The 18,912-nt window shown below is 45.5% G+C and overlaps 2 protein-coding genes across 2 annotated transcripts in view; one reads left to right on the forward strand and one right to left on the reverse strand.

The window, feature by feature from the left end:
• Positions 1-18,912, forward strand: part of INPP5D (inositol polyphosphate-5-phosphatase D) — a 129,503-nt gene that overhangs the window by 67,084 nt on the left and 43,507 nt on the right. The window contains exons 6-9 of the mRNA XM_036858902.1: positions 7,838-7,925; positions 12,538-12,618; positions 12,769-12,840; positions 14,341-14,464. Of these exons, the coding sequence (XP_036714797.1) occupies positions 7,838-7,925; positions 12,538-12,618; positions 12,769-12,840; positions 14,341-14,464 (365 nt within the window). The remainder of the gene's footprint in view (positions 1-7,837; positions 7,926-12,537; positions 12,619-12,768; positions 12,841-14,340; positions 14,465-18,912) is intronic.
• LOC118897771 (calmodulin-binding transcription activator 1-like) lies at positions 13,328-14,237 on the reverse strand. The gene is made up of 2 exons (XM_036857081.1): positions 14,191-14,237; positions 13,328-13,762 (listed from the first exon to the last, which is right to left on the reverse strand). The coding sequence occupies exons 1-2, from the start codon at positions 14,235-14,237 to the stop codon at positions 13,459-13,461; spliced, it is 351 nt and encodes a 116-aa protein (XP_036712976.1). The 3' UTR covers positions 13,328-13,458.

The following is an 18,912-nucleotide window of genomic DNA, read 5'->3' on the forward strand; positions in this document are numbered from 1 at the left end:
TGCTGCTGTTCGTCTTTCTTGCTGCAGCCAGCACGCTTGATAAGCACATAAGGGCACCAAGAGGAGATAAATTAAAATCAGCCTATTTTCTACGTGGGTGATGATGGCTCAAGATTGCCAGTGACGGCAGGTTTTTAAAGTGAGCCAATTCACCAAAACTTCAGTGTTCTGCTATTGAATTCACTGAAGGACCAATTGGTAAAAATTCCAGTTTCTTTTAGTGTTTTAATTTCATTATGTGCTTTAATTTCATTACCATTAAAATTAAGTTTAATTACATTTTAATTGTTAAAAGGGCAAACTTAAAGCTGATACGCTCTCTGAAGAATTGACAAAATAATTTTTTAAATGCTTGAAAAAAGAGAAAATCACATTTAAAAGCATCTGAAAGAAATCACAGGGACCCAGAACAATCCCATGGCAAATGAAAGGTCGACATTTTGGTTGGAAAAATAGCATTTCATGTGGGTGAGGTTTTATCAGCCTATATAGTGTTTTGTGTTTTATTACATATACAGCAGTTTCAAAATTCTTTTGTCAGTTTCTCTGGTGCCATATCTATCTTAGCTTAGTTTCTATGCAAAAAAGAATCTTTCATCATCAGCAATCAAATTGAACTTTCCTTCTAAAGGCTCTTAAAAAGCACAATCAGTACATCTGGTAAATTTAACAAATAGTTTCTTTGACAAATTGAGCACTCATCAAATTGGCCAGTCAGGTTTACTTTCAGTGAATTGGCTTTCAACTAATGCAGTTTCAGCCCATTGGACCCAGAGCCATCATTTTTATAGATTTCCACAGAGAGATATTTCTCCATGTGATGCTGTTTGTTATAAATCATTTATCACTAGGAAACACACACACACACGGCACTTTCTTTTCAAGAAACACAATTTCATCATGACTGGTAGCAAGCTTTTATTTCTGCTCCAGTGGAAATCCTGTTCTTTGCTGCTTCCTTTTCCAGAGGAGGTATACCTTTAAGTTTCTCCGCAAGTTTCACCCAGTACACTCAGCACATTTCCCCAACACTGCTTTGCTACCTGGACTTTCCTAGAATCTGGGTCACCTCATCCTTATGGTGACAGCAGCTTCCTCAACATAGCTAGTTCTCTAGTCTTCCACAGGCCTTTATTTACTGAGCAGTTAACTTCGAGTTAGAAGTAGAGAGACCGCATGATGTTCTAAATTACCCCCAGCATTTGTTTGTCTTCGCTTCATAGGCAAAGTGATAGCCAGGCTTGAAGACGCGGTTAGGGATGGACTTTTAGAAAATCTTAGGAAAAAATTATGTTTCCCATCCCCCTGCAACCCCTGCAGATGTTGTTCCATGAAACTAACTATAAACTAGTAGTTTTCAAACTGCTTTGATTGGAACAGCTGTTCAATGCATTCATTCATTCATTCACTCACTTAACACATATGTATGGAGAGCCTGCCCTGAGCTCTATTCTGGGAGCTGGGATGCAGCAATAAACACAATGCACAGAGTCCCTGCTCTTTAGACCTTGTTGGAGCTGATGTCTTAGCAAGGAAGTATAGCGGTAGATTAAGTCTGTAACTAAACAAGATAATTTTAGTAAACATCATGACAAAATAAAATAGGGAAAAGTGCTAGAGAGACGTTGGGTGGGAGGGTGCTAGTGTCTCTTGGGGGTCAAGGAGACCTCTCTGAGGCAGTCACAGAGCTGGGACCTCAGTGACAAGAGGGAGCTAGCCCTCCAGCTGTTTGGCAGCGGGATGTCAAGTACAAAGGTCCTGAGGCGGGAATGAGGCCAGCCTCGAGGAACAAAAAGTCTGTGGGGCTGGAGCATAAGGAGCGAAGGAAAGTGTTAGGAGTGGAGGTTGGGAAGAGTCGGGTATAGGGTGGTCATATTTAGCAAATATAAACACAGGATGGCCAGTTAAGTCTGAACTTTAGATGAACAGCAAATACTTTTTTAGCATAAGTATATACCATGCAATATTGGGATATACTTGCACTAGTAGATTATCCATTGTTTATCTGAAACTCTAATTTAGCTGGGTGTCCTGTGTTCTATCTGGCAACGCCAGCAGGAGCCACATCACACAGGACTCCCAAGGCCTGGTAGAGATTTTCAGGATTGTGCCGTAATCTGAGTCAGGGCAGTGGAGACTGGATCTTAGGAGGCAGACCCAAAGCAGCAGACAGTTGGGAGCTACTATATTTGTGACCTGATGGTGGCCCACAAGAAGGGAAGCAAGAGGAGGCAGGGATTTGTGTCTGTTTTGCATCCTGCTGAGTCCTGGGTTTCGACAGTGCCTGGCACACAGGAACAGCTGATAGATATTAGCTAGATGACCCAAGGCTTGGGAGCATGTGGGTGCTGAGAGCTGATGTGATCCGGGGCGTGTGTGGACGGTGGAGCTGGCAGATGGATGTAGGGTCGGGGGAAGACGAATCGAGAGTGACCCTTAGGTTTTTGGTGCGAGCAGCTGAGTGGTGGATGATGCCAGTTACTTAGATGGGGAAAGTCAAAGAGGAGGGGGTGGAAGAGGGGCATCTTTCTCTGAGCTACCATTGGCTTGAGGCTCTATTAGACATCCTGTGAGCTGAGCCACCAACCAAGGATTTAGTTCTAAAAGTTAGAGCCCAGGAGACCTCAGGGGTAAGGGTATACATCTGGGAGTCATCAGCATGCAGTTGGCACTTGAAGCTGGGAGATGAGTGGGGTAAGGTCACCGCAAGGGGGAGTGCAGATGGAGGGGAAAGGAGGCCCAGGGTAGACGTTGAGAGGTGGGGTGGAGGAGAAGGAGCTGGAACGGGTGGCTGAGGATGGTGCCAGTGGTGGCCAGGTTTGTCCACTCAGACCACTTGGTCCAACACAAACGCCAGGGTGAGGATGGGAAAGTCACAGAGAACTGAAGAGTGAGAAACAGTGAAAGAGCCTCCTCCGCAAAAATGTCATTACAATGTCAGTACCTGTGTCTGAAAGAAGGAGCTTCCACAGCACAAAGGCTCGAGGAAGATTTGTAACCCTAAGTTAGATTATCTAGAACCAGACAGAAACTTTTCCAGAGAAAGAGAATAAAGAATTAAGTCTCCAGAGTCTGGAAATACTTGATAACCCATGAAATGGAGAAATGAGGAGAATTGTAAGTAGAATTTTAAAATAAAATGTGGGAGAGGTTATTGTATCAATTAAGTGAGAGCAGGGTAAGGATTTTGATAAACCAACCAACCAACCAAAACAAAAATACCATCATTATAACTGCTTCATTGGAGGCCATAAAATGCATCCATAGTCTTCAAATCAAGCTTGAAAATCAAATCACAAAACAGAGCAGAGTGTCAGGGAAGTATATATAAAAAACATGAGAGGACTAAATAAGCATATGCCAAGAATGTGTGATTAGAAATCGATAGTCTTTGGAAAGAGGGCATAGAGATTCAACTTATAGCTGGTAGGGTGGGCTCTCCAAGAAGCAGGGAAAAAATGATGTGTAATTGATGACTAAATATATAAAAGAAAAAAATGTTTCCAGGTTTATAAAGGAGCTAAATCCAGGTATTGAGAAGCCTCATAAAGATCCAATTACAGAACAACCAAATAGCAGCACCAAAACCTCTTCTTATAATCTTCTAAACCACAAGGGAAGATGAGTTCAGAAAGTAAATAATTAGGAACAGCACTGTTAGTTTTAAAAATTACAATACTTAATATTATTCATACTCCTTGATGATATAATAAAAATTCTGAAGCAATATCTCCAAGGAGAAGACTACTGACTTCTCCTTGGGATTAACTCAACCTAGATATCATTCAAGAGCCAAAGGAGTCTTTGCAGATTTAAAAAATTGGTGAAAATGTACTAATCACAAGCCTTCACTTCAAAAAGTTTCCAAGAATTTTTTTCCAGATATTTTAGAGTGCTGGTGATCCTTAAAATAAGAACCCAGCAGCCTACTGAGCAGCTGGATATGAACACACCCAAAGCAAAAGTGTTCATTCTGTGTTCCCAGAACACAGTATGATGAAAATAGAAATAAATAACAAACTAGCCACAACTACCCAACCATCTGGCCTTTCTTGATCATCTCCAATCACAGCTGAATTAAAGAAGACACTTGACACAATGATAGCCTACGTGGGATAGGTTTGGAAACCCAGGGTAATCAAGCCTCTGTATATCAGAACTCTAGCTGATGCAGCCAAAGCACTACTTGGAGGAAAAGCCATAGCTTTAAATGCTCTGTTATGGAAAGGGGGGTGTAGAACAATAAGTCAAGCATACAAACTTAATCCAGGCTCTCAGTCTCCTGAAGGCATCATGGGTCATACCCTGATTGCCTTGATATTTCCACGGTCATGCAAAGTACTGGAAACAGTAATGTATTCAATATTCGTGAACAAAGATTGAATGTGTGCCAACTACAAGCCATGCACTGTTCCAGGGGCTAGAGATACAGCAGTGAACAAAACAGAGTCTTTAAGAAATCTCTGTTAAGCGAATGAACAATAACAACAACTGGAAAGGAAAAGAGCAGGGGGAAAATAGTTAAAAACAGAAATAAATTAGGAAAAAGTCAATTAAGGAAATTTTAAAAATTAGAAATGTAGGAGATTTAATAATTTGCATTAAAGATTTCCAAATCAATAAAGAGTACAGTGTACAATTACGTGGCTACAAATCTTCAAATTATAATTAAATGAAACAAATATTTTATGTGAAATATGAAATGTAAAAATTACCATGTATGCCCTCTTTGAACTTTCAAGGAATAATAACCATGATTTATAAATTATTCAGGAATGACAAAAATCACCTAATACTCAAGAAAAGTACAATTCAAATCCGAAAACCTAATCAAGATAATAGCCTGAAATAAACTATATCCAGTTTCATTTATTGATATAAATGTGTAATATTTCAGTAATATTCTAGCAAATATAATTTAAGTGATATGAAAAATGTAGGTTTTATCTAAGAAATCACTGTAAGGGTGAGTTAACATAAAGAAAACACTGTAATTTAGCAGGAGATTAGAGATAGGGGAATCATTTGCATAGATGTACTAATAGACCTGATAAAAGTCATTTCTAATTTTTAAAAATCATTATTTAAAAAGGAATAGAAGGATCCCTCCTTAATAATGCAATATGTATCAATGTAAAACCAATTACACTTAACAGGGAAACATTAAAATCATTCCATTAAGCATTTTAATAAAAGAAAAAGAGATGCCCATCATCACCTGATTATTTAATACTGTATGAGAAATTTTTGCTAAAGCAAAAAGAAAAAGAAGCAAAAAATCAGAGAAGAAAAAATTAAGAAAACAACAAAGTATCAGAATGTTCCTTCTGAGTCTGGAGTTCCCAGTTGGGAGATACTGGATGTGCTAGCTGGAAACTGAATGGGAATCTTGGGGAAATTAACCATCTCTCTGAGACCAAGGTGGGAGGAGCCTCTCCTTCTGGAAGGGCTTCCTCAGGGGGCCTAGGCCCCTTCTGGGCTGTCTCTGGGGTCTGACCTGCCTGAGGACTGCAGCCCTCCCTGTCTTTGCTCCCCATCTTCCCTTGAGCTGGTGACCTGAAGCTGAGACAAGCTTCCCAGGGACCCTGCTGATGGTAACTTCCCTGGACAAATCCTTTCTGTATGATAAGACCAGTTCTTAAGTCTTCCAACTCAAGTCCCTATGTGTCATTGGTCATTCTGACCCTAACCAACACCTCCAGACACGTCTGAGAGCCAGATTTCTCAAAATTTTACCAAGGTTAGAAATACAGAGAATAACAGCATTATTCTTAGAAAATCCTAAAGATTCAGTTTGTGTATATGTACTTGTGTTTTTAAAATAACATTTTTAAAAAGGAGAACAAAGAGGGAGATCTATTTGATGTTAAAGCATGTTCTAAATTAGTGCTTTAGAATTTCTTTTTTTTTTTTGGCCTAGAATTCTTCTATGAAATGACAGTTTAAACAGAATACCACTATGTTAACAGAGTAGCTCTGTCGGAGGTGGGATAGAAACTGAGAACCCTGTCTGCCTGGCACTTCCCTCCCCCTCCCCAGGCCAGTTACCTCCCCCCACCCCATCCTTGGCCCCCAGAGGCATCCCAAGGATGGCCAATCAAAGCCAGTAGGCTACAACACCATCCTTGCAATGGTGACATGTATAAATCTATGAACATGACATTGCCTAGTACATATGAGGCACTCCAGAGTTTTCGTTGAATGAATGATATGAATTCTGAAAATAAATCCTATCATATTTAAGATGAGCTTGTGCAATGATCTAGCCCAAAAGAACTGTGGAAAAAAGAGTAAGTGCAGTTGAGTGAAAATGAATAGCAACATGGAAAAAGGTGAACTTATTTCCACCACATATTTTTTTTAAATTCCAGATGAAGTAAGGAACTAAAAAGATATAACAACAACCCCCCAAAACCCTGTTTATAACATAATTTTTAAAAGAGTGAGAAACCAATTTAAAGTGAGCTACTAATTGCTCACGAGTAGATACTGATGATAAATTTTTAACTAAGGTAAGCAAAAAAATTTCCAAGGAAAAGGTGAAAAAAAGAGCAATAAAAAACTATAAAGCACTTTAAAATGAAATCCAGCCTACCTAGGGTGAAAACAACAGAATGGGAAAAAAAAACAAAAACTTACAACACCTAGATTAAATAAAAAGCAAAGCAATAAGTAAAGAGTTTATACCAATGTAAAAAATACCAACAAAATTCCCAACAGAAGACCAACAATGGACATGAACAGTTTATAGGAAGAGAAATACAATAGAAACCAACCAGACAGAAAAATACTTAGACATTAGAAATTAAAGATATGCAAATCAATTCATCAGTATTAAAATGCACTGTTATGCCCACTAAAAGAGAGAGAAGAGAATAACAGAATTCAGATAGCACAAAGGATGAGGAGGCTGGAACAGTGCCCAAGGCCACCGTCACTCAAAGGCTTAACGATATTGATCGAGAGCCATAATCTCTGGTTATCTTAAAACTGTCATTGAAAATAAGTAAAGAAGAGCTATATGAACAAAGCTGTTCACAGCAGCCTTTATTTATAATCACCAAGATCTCAAAATAACCCAAATATCTAGCAATTGATTTTGGTACATTTAATTGAGAGAATATTTTGAAACCACTAGGAATGTTGAATGTGTAAAAACATGAACAGTTTTTGATGAAATAATAGATGAAAAATAGAACTCAAAATTGTCTGCCCACCATGCCCAAAACAATGGGAAATAGAAAAGATGAGAAGGGAACAAAGGATCAATAAAGCCCTGGTATTGGAATTGTCAGCGTACTAGACAATGACAGATCTCTCTGGGCCTCCACCTTAGCTGCTCAGAGGAGATGTGAACCGGAAAGCACAGACTGCTGGCACGCGAAGCCCCTGGGGCACCAAATTAAAATGCAGATTCCAGACCAAAGCAGGTTGGGGCCCAGACGTTTGCATTTCTAACACTCGGTGAGGGTGTGATTCTTATAAACACTAAAGTTTGGGACCATAGATTACTAAATTATTTCTAAGTAGTTTTGTGATTCTAGGTTCAAATTTTCTACGGGCTGCGTAGTTGAGTGTGGCTAAACAAAGGTGAATCAGGTTTACGCATCGCGGCTCCAGTTTGGTCCTGGTCAGGACGGAAGGGGTGGGGGGGTTCTCAGGAGGTGGACCAGTACCGGCAGGCCTGGATCTCTGCCCCGGCTTGTCCTTCTGGGAAGGATCCCTGCCTTTGCCAGAGTGGGTGTGACCACGCCTCGTCTCCAGCTGGAGCCTGTGTGCCCGATGCCTCACTGGGTCCTCACTAATCCTTGACCTTCACCCTGTCTCTTGCCCCCAGCGAAGTCACCCGGACCCTCCCTACCCTGGAATCTCTGCAGAGGCTGTTTGACCAGCAGCTCTCCCCTGGCCTGCGTCCACGGCCTCAGGTAAAGACTTTGGGATTGGACAGATGAGATTGATAAAACCGGTGGGGGAGGGGTGGGGGGGTGTCGGATGGGGCATGGGGAGAAGAGGTAACCAATGTCCCGAGGGCTCAGAAGGAAGCACCGCCTTTGTTGGACCCCCAGAGTATGAGGGGGCTGGGGAGCCTCAGCACCCTGACCCCCAGTAAGGTTTATACCCCCACCCCCGCTGGATTTTGATTTGAGGAATAAAGATTTCAAATTATGCAACCACCAGCATAACTCCTTATTAGTGCTGAATAAGGAGGCAAGGCAGGACCTTTTCCCATCATTTCTCATCAGAAACTGAAAAAAACACGAGGTGCCTAAATGCTTGATCCCGCCTCGTGCCCCAGGAAGAGCAGGTGAAGGCAGGCCCCCGCCAGACACACACACACACACACACACACACACACACACACACACACACACGCACACACATATGCGCGCTCACAGCCTGGCAGGGGGCCAAGGCCAAGTTGTCTGTGTCACAGAAGGTGTCCTCGGCAAAGCTAAAAACAAGCACAGATAGGACTTTCAGAGAAAGCACTCGCAAGGGACAAGGGTTTAAAAATGTTTAAAAAGCAAACCCTTCCACACACGATTAAGTAAAAGCAACCAAATTTTTTAAGTGGGAAGAGGATTTTAAAAGCCTGTTTTACTGAAGAGGGACTGGGAATAGCTGGGATACCCTGGAAAAGATGTTAGTAACACCTCATTAGTAACTGGAAAATGACCTGCAAGGCAGGGAGCCCTATTCTTGCCTCTCAGACAGGAAAATTTGATTGGTGAAGCCAGGACTTGGCTCTAACATGAGGGTCAGGGACTTGCACGGGTTCATTGCTCACAGTTGAGAGTGGAAATGGGTTTCCTGAAAGGCAATTTAGCCGTCGGCATGAAAATGTTTAATGCCCGGAGTCCTTCAAGCAAGCCATTCTACCTGCAGGCAGCTGCCTTAGGGTCTACATGTTTGCACAGAGATGTTGACAAAAATGTTTATCGTAGCTTTGTCTCTAAAAACAGAAACGCTGGAAACACAGAGAGAGAAAGGGTTAAAGTATGATGCAGAATTCTGTTCTAAGGTGGATGCACTGACTCCAAGGCATACTGTTGGGTGAAAAAAGCAAACAGCAGAACAATATATGAACTAGGATGTAAGTCTACATGTGGAAATCGTACCAGAAGTATTTATACCCAAAGGGCTATTCTGTTCACCACGAGGAGGGGATGGAATTGGGCCAAAGGGGCCTGGGTCAGGGGAGACTTCAGGTTTGCCCAAATGGTTTTTTGGAGTTTTTTTTTTTAACTGAGAAAATTTGTGTTCTATTTGTACAACTTAAAAATTCATCAGGATAAAAAAAAAACCAAAAACATAATTTTGCTTTCCTTGAAGTGAATGGTGGGTTAATTTCCGGGAAAGTAAAAGCAAATCTAGACAAAACAGAGACCCTACCAGACACTAAAATTTAAATTGTTTGAATACAAGACCACACACCCAAATCTTTGAAGTAGGATTAGAAAAGGGAGAAGCTTCCAGAGAGATAAGCTGATAACAGCCACGCCCCAGCATGGTGCCCTGCGTGCAAAAGGCCAAAGTGTTTGCATTCGGTGGCAGAACAGAGTAGCGACGGGATGGGACGGTGGCAGAACAGAGTAGCGATGGGATGGGACGTGGCCTCAGGATTTAGAGAAACGGTTCTGGCTGCCACCCTCCTGTCTGAGACCCTGACTTGTCAAGGAAAGCAGGCAATGTCTTGATGCCTCCAGAAATTCACAAATGGAAGAGGGAGTTCCGAGGCTGCCTGAGGTAGAGGCAAGAACACTGGCCTCTGGATCAAAAACATCCAAGTTCAATATCTGACTCACCTCCCTCCTGCCTGCCCCGTCCTTAGTTGCCTTATCTGAGAAATGGGCATAGTCATATCTGCCACTGCAGGGGTATATGAGGGAGTAAATGAAATTGCTTGGGTGAGACATCTGGCCATGGTAGCCTCTTACCAGCACTAGGCCCTTTCTGTTAGGTAGGCAAGATGAGATGGGGACCCCTGCGTGACATTTATTTGAGAACTGCTGGGAGGTGCAAAATGCAACATTATCAAAATGACTGCTGGTCCGAAGTCTGGGGAGAGCCCTGGGTCTGCCCTATGTAAGAACAGAGAGTTGTTAACCTTGGAGCCCACATCCTCCGAAGTTCAACTGAAAAGCTAAGTGCAATAACTAGGTCAGCTTCTACAAACCCACAGGTGGCACTCAGACCAATTCGCCCACATTGAGGCTGAGTTGTGAATTTTGCCTTCAACCTCAACGCTAGTGACATTTGGGGCCGGGTCATTTTTTGCTGTGGGGGACTGTTCTGTGCCTTGTAGGATGTTAACACATCCTGGCCTCTACCCACTAGATGCCATTAGCATCCCCCAATTTTCACAACTCAAAATGTTCCAGACATTGTCAAATGACCCCAGAGGGCAAAATCCGTACCAGCTGAGACCCACTGGGCGAGATCTACATTCAAATCTCAGGTCAACTCCAGCTGTGTGACCTTGAACAAGTGACTCACCACTCTGACTCAATTTCCCCATCTGCAAACCAAGGACTAGAAGAGTCAATACATCTTAAACACACTGGGCATAGCATACGAACCCATCACATGGTCACATGTATTCTGCCTAACGAGGCAGTAGAGGCTAAGCTCCAGCGTTCTTCTAATACCTTTTGTTCCAAGAACTAACTCCCACTTGGTTGGTAGCTTCATTTATACTTTGTACATCTTTGCCAAACCTGCCCCAAAAGACATAGATTCAAAGAGAGAGTGGGGAAGACACCATCCTACCACCAGGTGATGGCCCGGGTAGCAAGCAGGCGATCTCCAGTGTCTGAAGGAGGATGAGGGGGTTTGAATCTGCCATCTTTTCAACTCTTTATGAGAAAAACACCCCTAAAACAGGGGATCCTGTACTCTCCCACCTGCTGTCCTGCTCCATTCTTACCTGCATCTCAGCTCCACTCTTTTGAGCCCTCCCGCTGATCAATAATAACTGAAGACTGATTGAGAGCTTTATCAAGGAGCAAGGGCCAAACCAAAAAGAATTAGAGAAAGTCGTGACAAAGAGTAACTGCCCTGATGAAGGCGGTGATGGCTGTGCTGGAGGTGGCTGTAGCGGCGGTACAGCTGATGGTCAGAAGTGATGGGGGTTGGTGACAGCAGAAGGAGAGAGCTAAAGCGGCTGCTGGGAACCTGAGGTCAGAAGCCTCTGTAGGGACGTCCCTGGGGTTCCAGTGGGTAAGACTCTGCGCTCCCAATGCAGGGGGACTGAGTTCCATCCCTGGTCAGGGAACTAGACGCCGCGCGCCGCAACTAAGAGTGCACAGGCGGCAACTAAGACCCCGCGTGTGGCAACTAAGACCCCAGTGCAGCCAAAATAAATAAATAAATAAATAAAAATAAATCTTTAAATAATAATAATACTTATTAAAAAAAAAAAAAAAGCCTGTGTAACCTGGCTGACTTATTCAGGAAGGGGTGGGGTAAAGGGACATCTCCTCGTTGGTGATAACCCTCATTCCACTCTGCTTGGTGTTCAAGATCATCAAGTCTGGTGTTCTTGTCTTAGTGGAGGGTGGGGATGGTGCCCTTTTAACTCTACATCTCCAGCACCTTGGGAACGTGTCTGGCACAGAATAGGTGCTTTGTAAATATTTGTTCTGTGAATAAATACTTGAGACCGTGGACTTGGTGCCAAGCAGACATGGTTTCCTGGCCTGCTGTGCCGTTACTAGCTGTGTGACTTCTGACAGGTAACTTCAGCTCTCTGGGCCTCAGGCATGCATTGAACAACTTTACCGGGCATCTTCACTGGCTAAGCACCAATGTCACAGCACCGGACACATTTCTCACGGTCCCAATTCTCACGGTGTTTACATTCTAGCAGGGGAAATACACAAAGAGCAAATAAACAATCGTGGTGATTGGTATGAAACAAAGCAGGGTGATCTAGTAGAGATGATTTTAGCTCGTGTGGTCAGGGAAGACCTCTCTGTGGCTCTGAGACCTGAATGACAAGGAAGTGGCCTTCTCAGGTGACATCCATGTTTCTAGGGATTCCTCAGAAAGTGTAGCTCAAGGCCAAGGGCAGATCAGAAGTGAGGATGAGCGTGGCTGGGGCTGAGGGGTGGATCATACAGAGTCTTTAAGAGTTTGGATCATTTCCTCTCAGTGGTGGGAAGCAGCTGGACGAGGGGGTTTCAAGCAGGGGACAGCCGTGTTTTGGAAGCAGGAGCACCGATGCAGTACACGTAGGAGGGTGGAAAGGTTATCATCGAGGACAGGCCTCGGGTTTTGTTTAAGCAACTGAGAAGCACCAGGGAAGAAGCAGATTTAGAGGGAAGAAGAAAGGAAGATGTATTTTTTGGTCATGATAATTTTGAGACGGTTGTACATACCCCTGATTTCCTTGTCTGCAAAGGGGGACAGTAATCGTACTTGTGGGATTGTTAGGGAGATGAACCAAGATGAAGCATGGAAAGCGCTCAGCCTGACGCCTCTCAGTGGCTGGCACCCAGCATCCCGTCCTTGTTTGCTCTTTTCCTCATGTCCCAGGTGCCTGGTGAGGCCAATCCGATCAACATGGTGGCCAAGCTCAGCCAACTGACAAGTCTCCTGTCTTCTATTGAAGATAAGGTATGTGGGGGGCCCTGCAGCTTCCCTGGACTTCTCTCTGGCCCCCTCTTCGCTTGGAGAATGCCCAGGTATCCCTGTGACTCTGTCCCAACCTGTACTGCCTTCCCTTCACCTCCCAGCCTGAAGGGCCCCGTGCGTTCCTGCCCACAGGTCAAGGCCTTGCTGCATGAGGGTCCCGAGTCTTCCCACCGGCGTTCCCTCATCCCACCAGTCACCTTTGAGGTAAGTGGCTGTGGACTTGTGCTTCACAGGAGGGGGCTGGCGGGCATTCTGGTCCCTGTGGAAGCGGGGCTTTTGGCTCAGGAGGGAGCCCAACGGCTGGGCTGAGATTGACGGTCAGCGGAACCAGCTCCCTGGGAAGATGATTAAACCATAGAATGGGTGCCCAGATGAACCTGTGGAACCTTCGCCGTGGGGAGGCTCCCCAGGAAGGAGCTTCTCATTGGCCCAAGATGCCAAAACTTCGTCCTGCTCCAAATGGGGGCAGTGAGTGTCATCAAACAGAGGGCCTCCCCGAACTGGCTGCAAAATAGTGCCTCAAGGAGGAATTCGGGGGAAAAAAAGTGATTCCTGTGACTTCCCTGAAAGTGACTGAGTTAGAATCTCCAGGCCCAGAAATTTGTTTTTCTTTTCTTTTTTTTTTAAATTGCTCAAAGGGGTATCTCTACTTGAGGAAATCAGCGTGTGACACTTTGAGAGATGAAATGTTACAGCTTGTACACCAAAATCAAAAAATGAAATGAAATTAAAAAATGAAATGGTTACCAAGGTAATGCAGGTCAAGGGATCAAAGGTGAAGGGTCACACATTATTAAAAAGAAATCCAAAAGGACGGCTGCGTCATGATCTCTCATTAGTGTTCCAACGGTGCCTCTCTTTGGGTAAACTTGAACATTTCGGCAGACATTCAAGCAGCTTTTTCGGTAAAAAGATTTTTACATGACGACTATTGCTGCTCCCATGATCATCTCCTATAGGTGGCGCGGTGTTGAGAACACAGTAGGTGCTAGTTCCGCAGAATACGCTTCGGGAAACGCTCTTCCGGCTTGTTTTCGGCAGCCATTTCCTCTCCGCCCTCCACTTCCTCCTCCTCCTCGCGACCCGGACCCCGAGCGCGCTGTTTTTCTTTTCTTTTTGCCCAGCACTGGTTCCACATTCAGAAGCAGGACAGGATGCCCACCCCCAAATCCTTCCTAGCCCTGATGACAATTCGGTATTAAGATGTATTTCCATCTTCTGAACATGCCTAGGCAATTGTCTTTTTCCTAATTATTATGAGTGAATGTTCATTTATTGGTTGTAACGAGGCCCAGGAGCGTGAATCTGTTACTGAAATCCTTTGTGGAAGTAGATGACACATCCGATTAATGAGTGTTGTCACGTTCAGCCGTGAATAAACCATCTTCCAGTCGTTCATCCGTTCCCTCCACCAAACCTGTTGGCGGAATAGCTGATGTGCACACAGTGGACAAGCTGGGCTCCTCCCACGTTTTAGCGACTCTCAGGATCTGCCCGTGGAAACTTCCTCTGCGGCAGGGGAGGCTCAGAAACAGAAGCCCAGTGGTGCCGCACGGGAGGGACACCAGGGCTGGACACGTGGCCAAGGGCCGCCCAGTCATATCGACAAGGGGTCACAGACTGGCACCGTGAAAGCACAGAGAAGGAATAACCAACATCTCCTCTTCCCCTCCCCTCCTTCCCCCCACGACCTCCTTTTCACAGGTGAAGTCAGAATCTCTGGGGATTCCTCAGAAATTGCAGCTCAAAGTTGATGTTGAATCTGGGAAACTGATAATTAAGAAGTCCAAGGATGGTTCTGAGGACAAGTTCTACAGCCACAAGAAAAGTAAGGCCCCCTCACGTCTGTAAAGTTCTCATTCTGCTAGTGCCCTTACTGTGGCCGGTCAGCAGCAGCCGGCTGGGAAAGCAAGTCCTGCCAGGCACCTTCCACCCTCGGCTGGGGTACCCACCAACCCTCAGCCTGCCTGTGGGAACCCCCAGTCCTAAGGCTCCCCTCTCGTGCCCCCTCTACCTTGAGGCCTGCCCTGTACACTCCACCTGCTTCCTCCCACCCTGGAGAAATGAGCTTATACTTGGCCCTGGGTGGCGGTTCCACGTGTGTTCAAGCTCTCCCCTGCTAGGAGCCACGCTGACGCGTGTGGTCATCATTGTGCCTGGTTCAGGCCCTGCTGACCGAATCAGGCTGCATCTCTAGGGTAGCACAGACAGAGAAACAGTTTAGCATGGCATTAAAGTCATGAGCTCTGTCTGAATTCACATCCCAGCTCAGCCACTTAGCACCAGTGTGACCTTGCATGCGACACTTAACCTTCCTGGGCCTCAGTTTCCTCATCTGTAAAATGGGGATGATAAGGCTCATGTGAATGGATCTACGTGTAAGGCTCCTTAGGAAAGCCTAGCACATAGGAGCCAACTCTGGGCAACTGAGGCTTTGCATTTCAAACAAACTCATCAGTAAAATGGAAAATGTTCACACGCCAAAAACTTATAAAGAAGCTGCTGTGGGCCAGGCACTGGGGATCCAGGGTGAGCAGGATGGTCGAACACTCTGTCCACGTGGAATTTACATTCCAATGCATTGAGTGGCCAATAAATATGTCAATACGATGATTTCAGCTATTACTGAGTGCTCTGAGGAAGGCCACAGGTTGGATGGAGAATAACTTGGGAGGGGGCGGGGAGGCAGTTTTAGAGGCAGAGTCTAGAATTGGCAACCTTGATAGTGAGGATGGCAAGTGACAGCCTGCAGTGTGGCCAAGATCAGGGGAGGAGAAAGGCTACAGAGAGGCTCCCAGGGGAGGGACCCCTGCAGGACAGCAGGGCTCTGGGCAGCAACCAAGCAGAATGGGGGAAAATGCTCAGATGTGCCCCTGGCATCACTGGCCTCGGAGGCTGGCCTGCCAGGGAGGGGGCAGCTCCAAGCCTCAGTTTCTCCATCTGTACAATGCGGGGAGCCTATGTATCGTAACATGATATTTTCTGAGCCACATTTCCTTACTTGATCTCATTTTATCCTCACCTGGCCAACAGATTCCCTGAGATACTTGGTAAGTGCTGTGGACTCTCCCCTCAAATTTCACACAGCAGTTTGTATTCCAGTTCAGGTTTTCAAACCCCTGAAGACAAAGTCCCTCTGGTCTGTAAACAGTATTTTCTATTCTGCAGGGGCTCAAAATTTGTTTAGTAGCATATAAGTAGGGATACCAGATTAGCAAATAAAAATATAGGATGCCCAGTTAAATTTAAATTTCAGATAAACAATGGAAAAGTTTTAGTATAAGTATGTCCCATGCAATACTTGGAACATACTTACAGTAAAAAGGTATGCCTTTTTCTGTAAAGGAATCCCAGGCATCCTGTATTTTACCTGGCAGTTCCAGGCATGATCAGTATCTTTTGTTCTTAATAAAGTAGTATGAGAAGAGAAAGAACAGAGAAGGATAAAACAGAAAACATCAAAGTAGAGAGTAAAGGCAAATATTTTTTCATGAAACTTGTGTTGTAGTTATACATACACATGCACACACATAGAAATTTTATGCATGCGGTCACCATGTAAAATCTTTCTCCTGCTGTCTGGAAGCAGAGGACTCTCCTCTGGTTCTGTTAGAAGCCTGACTTGTGGGGTGGAATGTTCTGGAAGCAGGTTCTAGTTGGAGACCATGACTGATGGCTGGTGTTGAAAAGTTGGGAAGATCCCGCTGCACTAGCCTGGCCAAGCAGATGCCTGTAGGGAGTGTGGGCTGTGCTTCCATGCTGTCTGCCCACTGTCATTTAGCCCATGAGTTGGAGTGGCCTTCAGATATTGTCCTGGGTCAGCACCACCCACTCTGAAGCTCTCGCCAGCAGAGATGGCAAATGGGAGCAGGTCACAGCACATCCCACAGGGGTCTCTAGGGTACACGACACGAGCCACAGCCTTGCCCCATCAAGAACACTGGCCTGAGCTGTCTATTCAGATGGCAGATATTTGGCCTGACAGCCAAGCCCTGCAGTTACCACCCATCACCCCTAGAACCTCCTAGGGCTGGACATCCAGGCGGAGCGGGAAGGGGATTGTGTGTTCAGCACCAACTCGATGTCAGACACTATGCTGGGAACAGCAGGACAGAGGATAAGAGCACACGTGGGCTCCGGGGCTAGACTGCCCAGGTTCAAATCTAGGCTCTGACACTTGCTGGCTGTATCATATTGGCCTAGTTGCTTAACTGCTCTGTACCTCCATTTTCTCATCTGTGAAATGGGAATAATAGGCTTGTCATGAGTAGGTGAGCTAATGCCTGTAAAAGTACATCCCATGTACCCAGAGGCAGCACTGACCCCACGGCAAAGTGTCCAGGTAGAGGCCATGGGGGCTGCCCCACAGGGGCCTGCCCTGTCCTGCAACCTCCTGCTCCTGGGTGCCACCTGGGCTGTGGCACGAAGGTCCAAGGGATACTCTCAGGGCAGCAGGGGGGATGGAAGTCTGGGGACCAGCCCTGTGCAGGATGTGGGATGCAGAAAGGAGAAAAGTGGTGTTAGGAGCACAGGGAGGTGTTAGAAGTCCAGCCTTGAGTCCCAGGTCAGCCACTTGTGACCTTGGTCTAGTGCCCTTTCTCTGTCCTCAGTTTATTATTCTGTCAAATAGGTATAGTAGCATCCTGTAGGGCTGCTGTGAGTCTTCAATAAGTAAACATCAAAGTACACAGCGTCTAGTAGATGCTCAAAAAATTGGCTGCTACCACCATCATCATATAATTATCCCTCCAAGGCAGCTTTGAGGAAGGCAGAACCGAACAGTGAGGAGGACGACGGATCCGGAAACGAAGTCCCTAGACACTGGAGTGTGACAAGCTGTCATATTCACGCAGAGTTGGAATCGCAGTGCCGGGGCAGGACCACTCCGTCCACTGCCAACTTGGGCAGGAGAGCTGGGGACTTACTGAGGGTGTGAGCAGGGGAGGGCTGTTGAAAGTGATGGGCTTAGAACCATACTCTCCTCTTAACGGCCACAGAGACTGACTCACAACTGAAAGGAGTGGACCCAACTTTGACAAAAGGAAACAGAAACCTACAGTGAGTAAGGAGATTGTCAGCGAGTGCCTGATTGCTCTAAAAACTTGAGGTTTCTGGACTGAAAGAAAAGCTCCTCAGGATTCTGAGAAGCACTGTGAATTCTTGTCAGTTAATTCGACGGACATTTTTCTTTTGAGCATCTTCCGTGGGCCAGCCCTGAGTTATAGCCCTCCTTCAAAGAATCTGCAGTTCAGGAGAAAAAGCTGACCTGTGCGCATGTATTAGAATGTGGGTCAGATGTGAGGTTAGCCCTGGAGGAGGACTGACGAGCTCTGTGTGGGGCTGTGTGGGGAAGCTTCACACCACAGAGGTGGCTCTGCCTGGGACTTCGGAGGATGAAGAGGTCACGGGGCCCTGGTGACCCGGGGTGTGTTCTAAGTGCAGTGAGCCACTGTTTGGAGGTTTCAAGCAGGAGAATGGTGTGATCCCCTCTAAAATGAACTCTGGCTGCTGTGCTGAGAATAAATGGTGGCAGAGGGCAGGCAGAGACAGGGAGACCAATTAAAGGGCTGGGACAGTGGCCGGCAAGAGGTGGTGGTGGCTTGAGATGGGGAAAGATAGGCAGATTGGGAACGTTCTGGAGGTAGAACTGCTCAGACCGGCTGATGGAGGAGATGGAGAGGGGCAAGGGAAGAGGAACCAAAACGATTCTATGTAACTAGGTATGGGAACAAGTGGGCCACTTACTGACCCTGCTACTAACACTAATAATAGTATTAATAATACTAATTCTGAGCAAGCAAGATGTCACATCCCAGGGTCGTGACATAGTCCTGCAAATAGAAGGAAAACCAGAAATTCAGAGGGAAGGAGACATAGCCTAATAGCAGCAGATTTGGAGAAGCTGGGGCATTCCGGTTGACAGCAGTAGGAGTCACGCTGTGGGACACTGACTGCCTCTGACAAGGCTGAGGGGACTTCTGAGAGCACGGGCCCCCCCACGATTTCCCTAGAGTGAGACTTCAGCTCAAGATGGTGGCTGAAGACACACACGATTGTCAGTTCCCTTCCTAAAGGCAAAACTCACGGGGACAAAGAAAACAGGAGGGAAGAGAACAGCAACACAATTCTGAATGCTGGAAAGCAGATGGATAATGATAACCAACTTATAGGAGCCAAAAAAGCTAAATTTTAAGTATGGCATAGGAAAAGTTGAGACGCCTGACATACCACGGAACCACAAAGGGCATAGGAATCGATAGCAACCGGGGCCCCTGG

Source organism: Balaenoptera musculus, chromosome 7, assembly GCF_009873245.2.
Source record: "Balaenoptera musculus isolate JJ_BM4_2016_0621 chromosome 7, mBalMus1.pri.v3, whole genome shotgun sequence".
NCBI lineage: Eukaryota > Metazoa > Chordata > Mammalia > Artiodactyla > Balaenopteridae > Balaenoptera > Balaenoptera musculus.

Coding starts and splice junctions, on each gene's coding strand:
- LOC118897771 (XM_036857081.1), bottom strand. CDS start 14,237: ATGACTGGGCGGCCCTTGGCCACGTGTCCAGCCCTGGTGTCCCTCCC. Junction 13,763..14,190: donor CCAGCCCTGGTGTCCCTCCC/GTGCGGCACCAC, acceptor ATGTGGAACCAG/TGCTGGGCAAAAAGAAAAGA.